This window comes from Argopecten irradians, chromosome 1, assembly GCF_041381155.1.
Source record: "Argopecten irradians isolate NY chromosome 1, Ai_NY, whole genome shotgun sequence".
NCBI classification, from domain to species: domain Eukaryota; kingdom Metazoa; phylum Mollusca; class Bivalvia; order Pectinida; family Pectinidae; genus Argopecten; species Argopecten irradians.
In genome coordinates, this window is record NC_091134.1 from 34,767,629 (window position 1) to 34,784,925 (window position 17,297).

Consider the following 17,297-nt stretch of genomic DNA (forward strand, 5'->3'; position numbering starts at 1 on the left):
CTTCTTTCCTACCATTTAAGTAAATATATAACAAACTTACCAACTGACTAGAAATTATTGTATGACCAGCTAATATTTATGACAGAAACAATTTGGCCCAGTTCAGCAATGTTAGTGTAGTTCATGTTTTAAAAAGTATATGGTAGTGTAGTTCATGTTTTAAAAAGTATATGGTATATCACATACACAAATAGACAAATCTGACACAAGTGCTTTGGCTAAAGATACAAGAGGCCCAGAGGGCCTGTATCGCTCACCTGTTTTTTGTTTTTAGTAATTATCACAAGACTCTTACAATTAGAAAAAATAGCAAAATTAATCTAAAATTTGTTCAATTTTGAATCACAACCATGTAATGATGCTATAGATACAATTGTACAATTTTGAATCACCACCCTATAAGAATGCTACCATTGCATTATGAGTGCTCTCCCATGCTTAGTTGCAGAGAAGAAGTTGTTTATATGGAAATAGTCAAATTGACCACTTTTGACCCCGCCCATCAAGCCCCCAGGGGTTAGCCCCATCATTTGTACAATTTTGAATCCCCACCCTATAAGGATGCTACCATTGCATTATGGGTGCTATCCTATGCTTAGTTTCAGAGAAGTCCTTCATAATAGCCACACCTTTTGACCCCGCCCCTCAGACCCCTGGGGGGTCAGCCCCATCATTTGTTCAATTTTCAGTTAGTAGCCCATAAGGATGCTACCAGTCAAATTTTGTTGAAATCTGAGCAGCAGTTATGGAGAAGAAGTCGATTGTTGACGGACGACAAACGAGGGACAACAGAAGCCATACGCCGGACGCCAGACGCCGGACGCTGCAGTATCCCATAAGCTAACCTCAGTCCTTCGGACCAGGAGAGGTAATAATTAACTACTCGATGACCACTTGCATAAATTGATCTTTTTTTACAATATAAATTAATGTTACTCCAGTAGTATCTGACTTATACTTTTTTCAAATAACAGCGTTATCTTCTGAGAACAGTTTAATATTACTTGGACACCCCTGTAAATCAATATTGAACTGTTCGATCCTTAGATATGGAAGAATCCACAGGTGTTTTTGGGAATGAAGGAGCTAATTTATTTTTGTTTTATTTTTTTGTTTTGTCATGAGCAGACAACTCTTCCACGAAAAGACCCTACTTAAGTAAATATTTTCCCATTAGATTTTGAAAGCCCCTTTTAAAGGCCCACTACCTTTCCGAAACGGCTTTTAATTTTTAAAATGGAAATGTAAAACGAGATTGATAATTTTGTAGAGTCGCAAAAGTTATCAACTTACCGGTAATTCTACACTTATCATCACCTTCTGAACAATTTAATTTAAATAAATAAAATGTTAATTTTCATAACGCGGGTCGTCTTATGTTTCCCGCCGTCGTCCTAAATGCCGCGCGGTAGTTGACTATCACTGTTACCATATATTACGCAGGATATCTTGCATAAGCTTCATGTCGTAACCTCATCTTAGGCCATCGACATATATTTTCTTATGTTATCTATGATTTTTAGAAACCTTTAAATTTTGCTCCGGAAAGGTAGTGGACCTTTAATTGATAGAAATAGCAAAATAATACTGAACATTTATTGTCAAATTTTTCAATCTACGCTTTACATTTCTTAAACTGTTCATTCGCTTAAAGATTTTAAAGCTTTGCCAGGTTAACATTTTGACTGTGGAAAAAAAGTTTTAAGAAAATCACCCACCTTCCCCTCTACTACCTCAAAAGACCTTGAACTTGCATCTCACAGTTTGATGGTTTAATAAATGAATGTCAAGGATGTTAATCACTATGTTACCATGGCAACCAGATCAGGAAAAAGCAAAACAGCAAGTATGATATGAGAATGAAAACAGATGGTACACATTCAATACCAGATAAATGTAATGTACTTTCACAGGGTGTTATGCAAATACAATTTATATACAAGATTTACAAGCTATTAGATATTGGAATTTGATTTACATACAATAAACCAGTTATCAATCCTATTAGGCCCAATCTCAACATTATGTATCACAAAGAATTTAAAAGTGTGTTAGTATCAATATCAGATCATATTATACACAATAAGATGGCATCAATTTTGCACGGTATATACATATACTATAAACAACCATGAAGTTTTTCAATTTTTACCAGGAAATATAATTCTAGAGTTTCATTCATTGAGTACATTGAAATCAGTTTATTTGAAGCATGTTGTCTGGTTTCTAATTAATTTATTAATTTAATTTATTTATCTTTCCTGCCATGTGTATCTTACAAAATAAATTGACCATAATTTTACCTGAATATGTTACTGAGCATATATCCAGTAATTATGTGCTTTCATTGTTGTTCAAGCCAGTTTGCACAAGAACTTCAAATTGGTGAAAAATTGGGACAAATATTTCCACAAGGAAATTAAATTTGAACATTCTTTGTGTGTTATGACTTATCACAGGAAACAAATATTGAGCGAACAAATTTCATTATCTATAAACAATTAAGATTGGTACATTCACATGATAAATGTCATTTTACCAACATCTGTAACCCTCTGATTTTTACTTTTTAGAATTTACCATTTATATAGCATATGCACAAATAATAGTAGAACTGTAGTAGGAATAGAATCACTGTATACAAGTAACCATTGTTGTAGTAGGAATAGGATCACTGTATACAAGTAACCATTGTAACAAAAAAAAATCCACACCAAAGATCATCAATTTACATTAAACCCAATTCAAAATCTTTTTCTGTTATTTTTTAAGTTATATGCACAAGGCACCTGTACATGGATTTTTTCCCTATAACCAACAAAACTACTACCAATCAAAAGTCTTCCAGTTATATGAGATCAAGTTAATGAAGTCAATCTGAAATGTGACTACCTGGTTATAAGAAGCTCTAGATATTTGTCTAAATCAAATTATCAGAGTGACACTTGTTCTGACATTCTGATCGATCAGAGTTACTTCCCTTTGCTTCACTCTGTTTGTACAGACGAAAGCACACAGTAGGCAATTTTTCCCCCGAGGAGAGGAGAATCGCCTCAAACAGGAGCTGAATCAGGATTTTCAGGATGGGGATGCTTCGACTCTGACCAATAACAGTTCTAGAAGCCTCCGTCAGAACTGACGAGTTAAACAAAGGGAAGTAACTCTATATATAGGGATGTGTTCAGACTTCTGAACTGTGGAAGGAATAGGATCACTGTACACTTTACCATCACTGCGGTCAGAGGTAATAAAACTTTACCACATACAGTTCATGAAAAACTTTTTCGTGTTCACGTATTACAGAATGACATCTAACATGTTTTATCTTGTCCATTGCTAAAGAATTAACTAGTCTAAGACTAAATTGTACTTTGAGGTTTATAGGTACAGTGGCTGCCTTTTAAATGGATAAAAAAAAAACGCAATTGTGTTCATTGATATCAACAGAATCTACATATCGACATTGAAGCAATATTCTCCATATTATATTCTATTTTATCATTCTTGGTCACAACCATCTTTGAAAAATTTCACTTTCACAATAATTTACTACAGTGCGACTATAAAGCTCTGAATTCTTCATTATGTTATAATGTCATACTCTGCTATCACCTATCACTCATACAAAGCTAGGTTATATTCACAATACATCAAAATTTCTTAGAGAATAAGATTAATATGTCAGAAACGCTACATTTAATAGCATGTTTAAGCTGGTAATGACAATAAACCAACTATAATTTCAAAATCATGATTTTTGCCTTGGCTAGATTTTATACGTTAATGTATATGGCACATTGTAAGATTTTTTCTTATCAATTGTAATTCAAAAAGTATAACAAAGTATTACACAGAAGCAGAAGGCTATTGTATTTAAATTTACAAGTTAGAGTAGATTGCATTTGAAAACTGCTTTAGGCATCACACGTTACAATCACTTTACATAAGCTTTACAGATTTTCCTTTAGTTGATCATCTATTCCTATAAACGAGGATCCAGCTTTTTTGTATCTCCTGATAACCCATTTCAATGCTACATGTAACATATAAGCAAGTCATATAAATACTCTTGTTATATTTGATTAACATCAATAGAGAAAAAATCTGAAACACGCATATATATATATATTATCATCAATGTCTAATGAAACAGGTATTCGTAATTGGGCAAACACACAGACAGCCCCTACCTACACCATACATGGTAGGGCAGTAACAATGAGGTCACGAGTAGCAACACTGGCCCTTCCAGGATGCATCACAGCCTGACGATTGGTATCACAATAAGTTACGATCTTACAGCGGTCAACTGACCCTTTCCGATTTCAGCACTTTGTGTTCCTGTAAATATTAAAAATAAAATTGTTGATCAGATTTTAGCAACAGCTGTACAAGTCTTCTTTTTAAGCAATGACGCCTCCTTAAGTTCATAAATATATACTTTTATGGAATAAATAAATTGGGAGATATAAACTTTTCATCGAAAACTATGCAAAAGTAAATCACATGTGATAGAAAATATGTTAAAGATACTCCACCGTCGACAGAGCATAAATGATATTAATCATTTGAACAATAATTGGTGTTTAATCGTGTATATATATGCCTAATTAACACAAAAAATAGTATAAAATAAATTTTTTCGCCTTTGGTGCATGCGCAATCAGTACTTTATTCCATATAGGATATACATAATGTAGTGTCACAGAATTTTTTCGGGATGCAATTAATTATTTTTCATATTTTTAACTTGAAGTAAAATTAGAAGCTCAAACTTTTCAATGGTGGTAACGGTGTAAAGTAAGTAACTTTTGTAACTGAAGAAAAATACTAAATCGTCTGCTCCTGTTTTTTATAGTGAAAAAATACCATTTGTCAGCGGTGGAGCATCTTTGATATTATCCAGGGCCATTGTCTCACCTCGTAGGCCTTGTCCTCCAGTATCCCTGTGACAGCCACTATCTGATACTGTTTGGCCTTCAGACCATGAATACTTCTTCTGATGATCCTCATTATGTTGGAGTTGATGAAGCCGTTAAATAGCTGCATCTGTTTCTTTGAGGTGCTTGGGTCAAAGATCAATAGTCGTATAACACCTTCCTTTAACTCCTCTACGCCTACAATCGTTCGACTGTGACCTAATTAAAACAAAGCATTCTAAAGCCAGATCTGCTAGTTTTGTATATAACCCTATAAACTGACAAGGTTATTTCACTGAAGTCTCTTAGATGGTATGATGCTACATTTACGAATGTATGACATCACAAACAAAACCTACCCACAAGAGCAGAGACTCAGTAATGATATGCCAAGATTGAATAGGAATCCATAGGATCAGGAGATATGAATGTTGGCCTACCTGGATGTGTAAGTATGATGAAAGTTTGACTGGAGACTGCTGACAGAGAGCTACTTGCTTGAATAATGGGAGGTATGAGGGTGGAACTACCATTGAATTATGGAAGATTAGAAGGTGAAACTACCATGGAATAATGAGAGATTTGAGGATGGAACAACCATACAGTAATCAGAGGTTCGAGGGTGGAACTACCATGGAATTATGCAGGATTTGAGGATGGACCTACCATAGAATTATCGGAGGTTTGAGGGTGGATCAACCATAGAATTTTGGGAGATTTGAGGGTGGATCAAACATAGAATTTTGGGGATCAACCATAGAATTATCGGAGATTTGAGGGTGGATCAATCATAGAATTATCCGAGATTTGAGGGTGGATCAACCATAGAATTATCCGAGATTTGAGGGTGGATCAACCATAGAATTTTGGGAGATTTGAGGGTGGATCAACCATAGAATTATCGGATATTTGAGGGTGGATTGACCATAAAATTTGAGTGTGGACTTACCTTGATGTTGTAGATATAATGGAAGTTTAACAGGTGACGGCTGACTAAAGTAATCCCTGACCCACTGGAACAGTTTAGGATGTGTTCCCTGTGGCCCAGAGGGGTTGTGGAAATCCAGTAGCTGACACCTAGTATTAGAACATATAGAACAAGCTCTGAGTTATTGTTCTAAAATAAGAATGATATGTTACAGCTATGATTTTCCCTTTGGACCTAAGGGGTTATGGAATAACTGATAATACCTAGAATAAAACCTGGTAATATTTACACAATATAGAACAAGTTCTAAATCATCCCATTTTCATGTGATTAATTTTGCAGATTTCACAGTTGGCTAGAAACTGCAAAAATAAATTGTCTCAAAAACACTCTTATCACAGATCCATTTTGGTTTTTATTAGTTTAATGTCCTATTTACAGCCAGGGTCATGTATGGACATGCCAGGTTTGTTGGTGGAGGAAAGCCAGAGTACCCGGAGAAAAACCACTGACCAGCAGTCAGTAGATGGCACCTACCACACATTGGATTCAAACTCGTATCCCAGAGGTGAAGGACATGTGGCAATATGTGAGGAGATCTTAACCACCGGGCTACCGTGGCCCCAGCACACATCCATTAGATCAATTACACTCCAAATCATGAAATTAAATCACAGCTAAAAAGTTGGTATGTACAATAATATGCCTGCATAAAAAAAACCACAGAATTTTAACATTACCTGACTTTGAGTGAGAGGAGGGTAGCAGCGATTTCTGTAGCCCCGATCCATTTAGTAGTATCTACAACATGGCCGCCCAACTGTTCACATCCCTGTTTGTCGAACCCTTTTTCCCAGGCGGCTTCAATCAGCCGCTGTATCTTGGGTAGCGATGGGATCTGGGACTTATTTGCTGTCAAAAACAATTCAATTGTTCAAGCAATTTAACAATCTTGATTTAACAAATTCAATTTTTTGAGCATTCTCATAACATAGATGAATCATGGACAATACATAATATATTCTCCATAATTAGTGCTCATCCCCCTTATAAGCACCCCTCCTCTTTTCTGGAGAAGAGTTTAAGTTGTATAAACTTTCCATGGATTTAACAATGTTTTATAATAGCATGTGATGTCTCTAACGTCAGCATTGTATCTCATATTACAACCAGGCATGGGGTAATCGTAATCGTGTAATCGTCGAATCGATTGTATTATTACTTATTTATTTACAACTTGTGAATCTTTTACATGAGAATCACAACATAATAATGTGAATCACAACAAGAGCATAAAAGGCATATACCATGAGTACAGAATGATTTAAAATAATACTGAATTTTTTTCGTTCAAAACATACATTTTGGTTCATTAATAAGTGCGATCCTTTGTTACGATTATTTAAGCGCCCTAGGCGTTATTACAGCGAAAACGGTACTTGTATAACATGAATAAACCAACAGCAGTTAACACAACAGAAGTATAGCAGCATGCTATCCCTGACAAAAACATTATAATAAATTAACCACAGAAGGAAGTACAGGTACGATAATAGGCATATTTATTGAATTGCTTAAATGTCCTATCTTATTTAAACATTCTGCCATATGTAAATTTCAATAGAAAAGTAGCCATTGCACTAATATAAGAACCCTTTTGTTAACTGCTATTCCACTGTATTTTGTATTTGGGTGCGTGAGAATGTACTCCAACAGAACATAGTTTTTTGATAGATCTGGAAACATAGCATGATATACCAGGCCTTGACAAACAAAACTCGTGGACATACAAAATCCATTTCAGTAGAAATCAAATTAATTACAGTAGTTTTGATTGGCTGTATACTTACAGTTAAATAGTAACTTGCAGTAGGTAGGGTTAGCTGCCATGGCGGAGAGGAGCATCTGAAAGTTTCTGTATCCACATCCCCAGCCCTTATCACCGTAGGAAGCACAGAAATGTTCCACCGAGTTACACAGGTGGAAGTTCACAACACTAGTGGCTGAGGATTTGTAGTACTCCTCTAGATGACCAATTATACCTGTCAAACAATGGGGTACCTCTATGTCATAAATTCATAATCATGCATGACCCCTGCCAAACCCTACAAGCTACACTGACATTAATCTAATTTTAGTAACAATGACCTTTGTAGTTGACACTTTGACCCCAAATTAAATCCCTCGCTATGTTATCTCATAAGGTATCATTGTATGAAGTTTCCACAAAATCAATAAATCTGTTCTCATAATTTTGTGTAGAAACCAAACATAAACAAGAGATCCCAGAGGGATCTTGGTGCCCACCAAATAATTATCTATATCTGACAAACGAAAGAGGGATAATTTATCTGCTTTTTGAACTTTTACTACATATTACTACATATGAAATTTGAGAAAGATCCTTTGAGTACTTTCTGAGATACATTACATAACAGTAACAAACTTCAATTATCAAAATCCAAGATGGCTACCTGTCGGCCATCTTTTTAACCAATCAGTTCGAAAATGCAATATGCACAACAAAGGTCCTAGGGGAACTTACATATGAAATTTGAGACAGATAACTTCAACACTTTCTGAGAAATAGTGGTAACAAGCTTCAACTATCAAAATCCAAGATGGCGGCCTGTCTGCCATCTTGTTCATTGAATGGTCCCAAAATGCAATATGCACAACTGGACTCCTAGGGGAACCTGCACGTGCAATTTGACACAGATCCCTTCAGGACTTTCTGAGAAATAGCGGTAACAATCTTAATTTTTAAAATCCAAGACGGCGGACTGTCGGCCATCTTGTTTATCCATCGGTCCAAAAATGCTTTATGCACAACTAGAGCCCTAGGGGAACATACATGTGAAATTTGAGAAGAATCCCTTCAGCACTTTCTGAGAAATAGTGGTAACAAACTTTAAATATCAATATCCAAGATCTTATCGACCGATTAGTCTCAAAATGCAATGTACACATTAAGACCCCTAGGGAAACCTACATGTGATATTTGAGAGAGATCCCTTCTGTACTTTCTGAGAAATAGCGGTAACAAACTTTAACTATCAAAATCCATGATGGCTGCCTGGCAGCCATTTTGTTGATTGATTGCTTCCAAAATGCAATATGCACAACTAAGGCCTTATACATGTGAAATTTGAGAAGAATCCTTTGAGCACTTTCTGAGAAATATCAGTAACAAACTTTAAATATCAAAATCCAAGATGGCTGCCTGGCGGCCATTTTGTTGACCGATTGGTCCCAAAATGCAATATGCACAACTAGGGCCCTAGGGGAACCTACAAATGGAAATTGAGAAAGATCTCTTCAGTACTTTCTGAGAAATAGCGGGAACAGGAATTGTTAACGGACGGAAGGAAAGACGGACAGAAGGACGGACGATCACCATGGACGAAATGTGATTTGAATAGCCCACCATCTGATGTTGGTGGGCTAACAAAAATCATTTTAGCAAGTGACTTTTGAACTTGACCTTTTGACTCTTGGCTGTGTTTCTTCATAAGCTACCAATTTATAAAGTTTCATCAAAATCCATCAATATGCTCTCAAGTTATTGTCTGGAAAGTGAAAACCAACATCCGTATAACCGGACAGACAGACAACAGACATTACCCTATATTCTTCCTCAGTTTCATCCATGAATTGTTTTCTATTATCACATAATCCACCTATTATTCAGTGACTTCATTTTTTTTCATACCTCTAGTACATGAATGGCCATCATCAACACCATTAAGGTCCCGACCTCTCAGGTTAGCTTTCCTCAAGTGGAATTCTGTGACAGACAGGTCGCCCTTAGCCACAGCCTTTTCTAAATTCTTCTCATATTGTTTCTTGTAATTGGTGCCACTAGCCATCCCATACATTGCCTAAAATATATATAAATTGAAGAAATGTACAGTGTAATACAATGTATTTACTAGTCCAATGTACATAACAAGTACAACTCTAACAATGTAGAAACTAGTACAAAAGTATTATAATGTATCAATTAGTTCAACATGTACAAAGGTACTACAATGTATCAAATACAGTGTATCAGGTGAAAATAATTAATCAGGTGAATGACAACTTTTATGACAGTTTCATTCCCCCACTTGTATCTTATAGATGTGTCATATTTCTTTTATCTTGTCCTTGGAATATATCCCGAAGAGTTGACTCCACTGATAAGAACCCAAGTTCTTCATGGGCTCTTACTGACTCACGCGGCCACCTATTTTCCAGTCAATGTCGTACAATGTACGTAGCAAAACAGTTAACTGTTATATGAGAACTAAACATTGTACACTATACATGTGAACCTGGAAAACCGGCTACCCTGTGAAAAGAAATTACAATTCAATTCAATTCAATTTTATTGCTTCCTTACATCCATACAAAGGGATCGATAGCAAAACATACATGTACATAACACACAGTAGATCAAAACAAAAAAAACTTACACATTTATCAAGCCAGCTTTCCTCAGTATAAGCAGACAAATGAATAGGTGGTTTCAAATGCATTTAATTTTATATGAACATCAACAAAACATATCAAAGTAACGCACTGTAGAATTAAACAGATGACATGGACAGCTTAGCTTCAAAATTGTTTGTAGAGTACAACATTATCTAAGTGTGTCTAATTGATATCATCGTAGTTAATAAATACGTAATGCGATCAACAAATGTCTGCATAAATATCAAAGTATCCAGAAAGCTTGACAATGTTTTCCTTACATGCTAAGGATGGGTCCATATTCGTCATATCATTTGTATATTCCCTCTCTCTTCTGGGTCCACAATCCGATATTAAAATCTGCTCCATAAAATCCATGATTACACTACTGTCTTTTCCTAAACTACACCCTGGTAATCAAAATCCATTCTCCGTTTCTGCTAAATAATACATTTGAAAGTCATTTTCTACTGCAAAATCAGAATTGTTTGGTATGTGATGATTTACAGAATCGTCCGGCAGGTGATTGACACGCTGTGAGGAGTACACATGGGTAACTAGCTGTTTTGTTTATCTGTATGATGGTTGAAAGAAATCTAAACCAAATAACCAATCAAATTAAAGAAGGCGTGTCCTCACATCTCTCTATCCATGATTGACAGTTGCTGTGTGTATCAGTTCCTACGCCTGGTTAATGTTCAAAATTGTTTGAAAATGGACATTGTTCTCGATGCAAAGAAACATGCCATATCTATGATACAAGTACTGGTAGGTTACACACATAGTTTACTCGTTCTTCAGGTATAACCCACTCGGCACTCTATGCCTCGTGGGTTATATCCTGAAGAACTCGTAAACTATGGTGTAACCAATAATCAATCACTAATTAGTGATTCAAATATAATCTTTGTTTGTTTGTTTGTTTTAGTTTAACTGTCCATCAACTTTCAGGGTCATTTTGGGCCAAACTTCAAGATTAACACATGTTATCTAATCTATGAATATAAATCAACAAAGATCCTTAAGAATAACACACCATCCCAGATAGCCTAAAGACAACAATGGTGATGAGATAAACAATAATAGTGTACCTGCAATGCCTGAAACTCTCGCATCTCTCGCTTCTTTTCCTCCTGCTCAGATTTCCCCAGCTCTGCCGCCAGGGCTTGGTCGTTGATTTCCTGAGCTGTGAATTTATTACAGTAGCATACACATTAAATACATAATATTTAATCAATACATGAGTTAGTACAGTATTTAATTTGGTTTCGTTCACTTCATTTAACATTTAACATCTAGAGTCATTTAAGGATGTGTCAGGTTTTGAAAGTGGAGGGACACTAGCCTAAGAAGAGCACCTGGAAAGTCATAAAACTATACTCAGTGCATGACAAGTGTCCCTCATGGATTTAGAACTTGCAACCCAGAGGTAGAGCCATATCAGAGGGCTAGTGATATAATGAAGGGACACTTTGATCACTTAGGCCCCTTTCATTGTTTCAAAGATATCATATTACTGACATAGTAAAAAAATTTAAATTGATTAACAAATTACAATGCTATAAAAATTTAAATGATTTTAATATCTTAAAGGGCCACTACCTTTCCAAAATGACTTTCAATTTTAAAAGTGGTAAAACTATATCGATAACTTATATCGTCATATAGTCATAAAAAGTTATTAACTTACAGTTAATACTGCACTTACCATCACATTCTTCATAATTTAATTTAAATAAATTCAATGTTAATTCTCATAATGCTGGTCATCTTATGATTCCCGCCGTTGTCCTAAATACCGCGTGGTAGTTGACTATCACTGCACCAGATTGCATAACAGCAAAATTACTCTCTATTGCTTCCATATATTACAGAAGAAATCTTGCATATGTTTGGTGTTGTAAGCTCATCTACCGCCATTGGTAAATAATTTCTGATGTTTATATACCGATGGCGGAAGATGAGCTTACAAGCCAGTGTACCACTGCCTGGTGGTTTGTAGTTATGCCTAGGGCTGACGAATTCAATAATTCAACCGTATGAAGAACAAGAGATCCCAGAGGGATCTTGGCGCCCACCAAAGAATGATCTATATCTGACAAAGGAAAGATGGATCTTTTCTCTACTTTTTAAACTTTTTCAAACATACTACATATAAAATTTGAGACAGATCGCTTCAGTACCTTTTGAGAAATAGCGGTAACAAACTTCAACTATCAAAATCCAAGATGACTCCTTGGCGGCCATCTTGTTGATCAATCGTTCCCAAATCAAATTATGCACAACTAGGGCCCTAGTAGAACCTACATGTGAAATTTGAGAAAGATCCATTCAATACTTTCTGAGAAATAGCGATAACAAACTTTGAATATAAAAATCCAAGATGGCTGCCTGGCAGCAATTTTGTTGACCGATCGGTCCCAAATCACAATTTGCACAACTAGGGCCCTATGGGAACCTACATATGAATTTTGAGACAGATCCCTTCAGTACTTTCTGAGAAATAGCGATAACAAACTTTGAATAACAAAATCCAAGATGGCTGCCTGGCGGCCATCTTGTTAACCGATCGGTCCCAAAATGCAATATGCACAACTAGGTCCCTAGGGGAACCTACATATGAAATTTGAGACAGATCCCTTCAGTACTATCTGAGAAATAGTCATAACAAACTTTAACTATCGAAATCCAAGATGGCGGCCTGGCGGCCATCTTGTTCACCGATTGGTCCAAAAATGCAATATGCACAACAAGGGCCCTAGGGGAACCTACATATTAAATTTGAGAAAGATCCCTTAAGCACTTTTTGAGAAATGGGGATATCAAACCTGAACTATCAAAATCCAAGATGGCCGCCTGGCGGCCATCTTGTTTTTCCTATCAGACTCAAAATCTGTATGGCACAACTAGGGACCAAGGGTACTCTCCATGTGAGGTTTGAACAAAATCCCTTCAGTAGTTCTCAAGAAATATCAATAACAAACTTCAACTGCCAAAATCAAAGATGGCTGCCTGGCGGCCATCTGGTTTTTCCGATCAGCCTCAAAATCTGTATGGCACAACTAGGGACCAAGGGTAACCTCCATGTGAAGTTTGAACAAAATCCCTTCGGTAGTTCTCAAGAAATATCGATAACAAACTTCAACTGCCAATATCAAAGATGGCTGCCTGGCGGCCATCTTGTTTTTCCTATCAGCCTCAAAATCTGTATGGCACAACTAGGGACCGAGAGTAACCTCCATGTGAAGTTTTAACAAAATCCCTTCAGTAGTTCTCAAGAAATATTGATAACAAACTTCAACTGCCAAAATCAAAGATGGCTGCCTGGCGGCCATCTTGTTTTTCCTATCAGCCTCAAAATCTGTATGGCACAACTAGGGACCAAGGGTAACCTCCATGTGAAGTTTGAACAAAATCCCTTCAGTAGTTCTCAAGAAATATTGATAACAAACTTCAACTGCCAAAATCAAAGATGGCTGCCTGGCGGCCATCTTGTTTTTCCGATCAGCCTCAAAATCTGTATGGCACAACTAGGGACCAAGTGTAACCTCCATGTGAAGTTTGAACAAAATCCCTTCAGTAGTTCTCAAGAAATATCAATAACAACTTCAACTGCCAAAATCTAAGATGGCTGCCTGGCGGCCATCTTGTTTTTCTAATCAGCCTCAAAATCTGTATGGCACAAATATGGACCAAGGAGACCCTCCATGTGAAGTTTGAACAAAATCCCTGCAGCAGTTTTTAAGAAATAGTGATAACAAGCATTGTTTATGGACGGACGACGGACGACGGACGGCGGACCACAGACGCAAGGCGATTTGAATAGCCCACCATCTGATGATGGTGGGCTAAAAAGCTGGAATTTGCTGATATTTTGGGTGGGTGGGAGGAATTATCGTAGAACGAAAGTTTTCGTCTCACGATGTGTGGAATAAGTCTTCGTGAGAGAAATTGTTCAATATTGTGAGTCTCCCACCGAGAACATGAGAGGTGGCAACATTGCTGTATAATTAACATATAGCTTTTTTAAGAAACCTTTATGATTTACTCCGGAAAGGTTGTGGGCCTTTAAGTCAATGAAAATATTAACATATCTGTATTTTGTCCTAATTGTATAACTATTTCAAAATATCATTATGATTATTGCATGCATAATACATGTAATAATCATTATATTTTAAAATCATTTCTTTCCTGTAAATGCTAAATAAATACATGTATATGAATGTATACCTGGTGTCTGTTCTGCTGAGAAATGCCCATTAACATGCATTTCTAGTACCATAGGGTTGTTGAATTCTTGATCACAGACTGGACAGGTCACACAATTCGACATATCAGCTGAACTCAACATACTGCCACACCCACCGTTCTCTGTGTCGACATGGTCAGGACTAAGTATATCTAAATGTTTGGAATTCACATGAATCTGTAGGTCATTAGATGATCTAAAAGTCAAATCACAAAATGGACAAGCGTAGTCCATTGTTTTTGCCGAGTCCATGATGTACCTAGAACTGTTTTGGTTAGGACAATTCTGCTGTGTATCTCTAGGTCTACACGGACTAAGAATGTCTATGTGTTCTCGATTGACGTGAGTTTGAATGTCTCCTTCAGATGGTGTGCTGAACTGACATAGTGGACATGAAAACTCCATCGGAACATTGGAGTTGATGTCCGGTTCGACGTTGTAGTTTATGTCTGGTACCATGAGCATTTCCGCCCGTCTGGGTTGTAAGGAAGCGCGGATACCTTGAGGATCAGGTCGTGCTAAGGGCAGTACTCCTGATGCTGCCACTCCAGCTTCCGGGGCACAATCTGAAGAATTCTGTCTTGGCAGCATGATGTGAACAGGTGATGCTATGTCGAGGTTTAATTTAGCCCGTTTGCCTGAATCTTCCAGAGAATTGGACCGGCTGCTCCCACTGACCCCGTTTTTCTTAACTGGACTTGTATTCAGTAAGTTGCCAGAATCGTTCAACTTCGGTGACCTAGGTACGCGGGTCTCCTTCTCAGGGGATTCTGTTTCTGCTTTTTCATCCCCAGATGTACTGGGACTGGGTGAGGTATCCATTAGTTGTTTGCCATTCTGTTCTTTTCTGGGACTTTTGTATTCCTCTAAATGGACTTTGTTGACGTGCAGATTCATCTCGTTTGGAGTGATTCCACTGAGATCACAGAACGGACAGCAGACATCCTGGTCAACGTGGTCCATCATGATGTGTGCTCGCATGTCCACCTCAGTCATACCTGCCTGACCACATATCAGACAGGTAAACTGGGCGTCGTCGTCCAAATCCATCTTTTCACCTCCTCCCTCTGCCATCACGTCTGTAAAATACAAATCATACTTATATCGACAATTCAATGTGATATATGTACAGATTGTACAAATACACCAATGCAACAAACAGGTAAAACAGATTTCATACATGTTACCTAGCATATGCTACCTTACAATGAAAAGAAGTTTTTATTGTTATTTTCTATTGAAAAAATATCTTTTTTTCCATATTCACCATTCAGAATATTTCATTAACATCTCAACTGAATATCTTTCAGCTAGATCTTTGCTAAATCATGGAAAAGAGAAACAAAGAAATAAAACTATGATTTAAGTGTATGAAAAAATATTTATTTGTCATTCAATTAATACCATAAGTTCAGATACTTTTTAAACAATCAACAAATGTTTATGTGTTCATGTATTGTAAACAATTGTATACAAATTAGATTTATATAAATGTGACTTAATTGTAAAAACCCAGATGTGTATAAAGAAATATCAAAATTTAAAAACATTAGTGTAGTTTAATTCACACAATGAATGTCTAAAATGTAATGTTCTGCATTCAATAATTATTTAATTTCAACATATATTTAATTACCACCAAAAATTATTTTAAAATGAATAAAATAATAGCTATTAGACGTGCCCAGAGCTCTATGCCTTTTTCTATCAAGGTAAAATTTTACTAATAAACTGATTCTGGGAATAATACATAATTTTGTTTACTTTACAGTAAATTAATTTAATTGTAATTAATATTTAATTTATATAAATCTTGAGTATTTAATTATAATTATAATCACATACAATGTACGTTTTTATGTACCAATAATGAACATTATAAAACATCAAAAATAATTCAATTTTTCATTTTTTGAGGCTAACTTAGATACAATATATCAGATAACGTTAGGCCTGTAATAAATTATACAGCACCTTTTTTTTTTTTAATTTAGACTGGACACCTACAATATAATGATTATATTTGTGTTGTCTGTGCATTGGACTGGAATTACAAAGTGACTTTTAAGAACAATCATCTCCATTTTCGCCAGAGATAAACGTATTTCCAATCTCATTAACATCTATCACTGTAATCAACATGTCAACAGATGGCTGCTCCAGCTGCTGAATCTGAAAGTAGCGGCAAAATGCGGGTTCTCAGGATCACAAATTACCTGATGCCGAATTACACGCCTGAATGCGTCACGAAGCTCGAAGTAGACGGCATGTGTTGGTTCATATTATCGGAAGGATTACAGCATCCTTGAGCGAATCTTGTAAGATAGCCTAATGTGAAAGCAAAAAATTCTAGGTAATCAATGGAAAATATAAACCAATCAGTGACGACCTCTTATTAACAGACACGCACCAACCAATGCCATCAAAACAAAACTTTAATGTAAAAACTAATTTAATAGTGGAAAGTCAAATCCGGATAATTGTTCCGGATATGCAAAAAAATAACGTACGTTTAAAACCAAGTAGATAAATCCATAATGAAACTTATGCAGATGTAATGAGTATAATACATTGCAAAGTCATCGCATAGTTACAACTCATGATTAATAATGATTAATTCATTTCCTTCGTATTCTATATCAGCGGACGTTGGATTAACTTAAAAACTGTCATTTTGATCTAAATTGGGTTTTTTTTTCAATTCCAATGGTTTTAAAATATTTCAGGCATTTTAATATCTTTT

At 36.1% G+C, this 17,297-nt stretch overlaps 1 protein-coding gene across 1 annotated transcript; it reads right to left on the reverse strand.

The window, feature by feature from the left end:
* Positions 1-258: 258 nt before the first annotated feature.
* Positions 259-16,955, reverse strand: LOC138325397 (zinc finger-containing ubiquitin peptidase 1-like). Its single transcript, XM_069271033.1, has 9 exons — positions 16,771-16,955; positions 14,536-15,633; positions 11,394-11,488; positions 9,560-9,728; positions 7,698-7,889; positions 6,588-6,759; positions 5,869-5,996; positions 4,921-5,138; positions 259-4,341 (listed from the first exon to the last, which is right to left on the reverse strand). The coding sequence occupies exons 2-9, from the start codon at positions 15,626-15,628 to the stop codon at positions 4,306-4,308; spliced, it is 2,103 nt and encodes a 700-aa protein (XP_069127134.1). The 5' UTR covers positions 15,629-15,633; positions 16,771-16,955; the 3' UTR covers positions 259-4,305.
* Between the last annotated feature and the right edge of the window lie 342 nt (positions 16,956-17,297).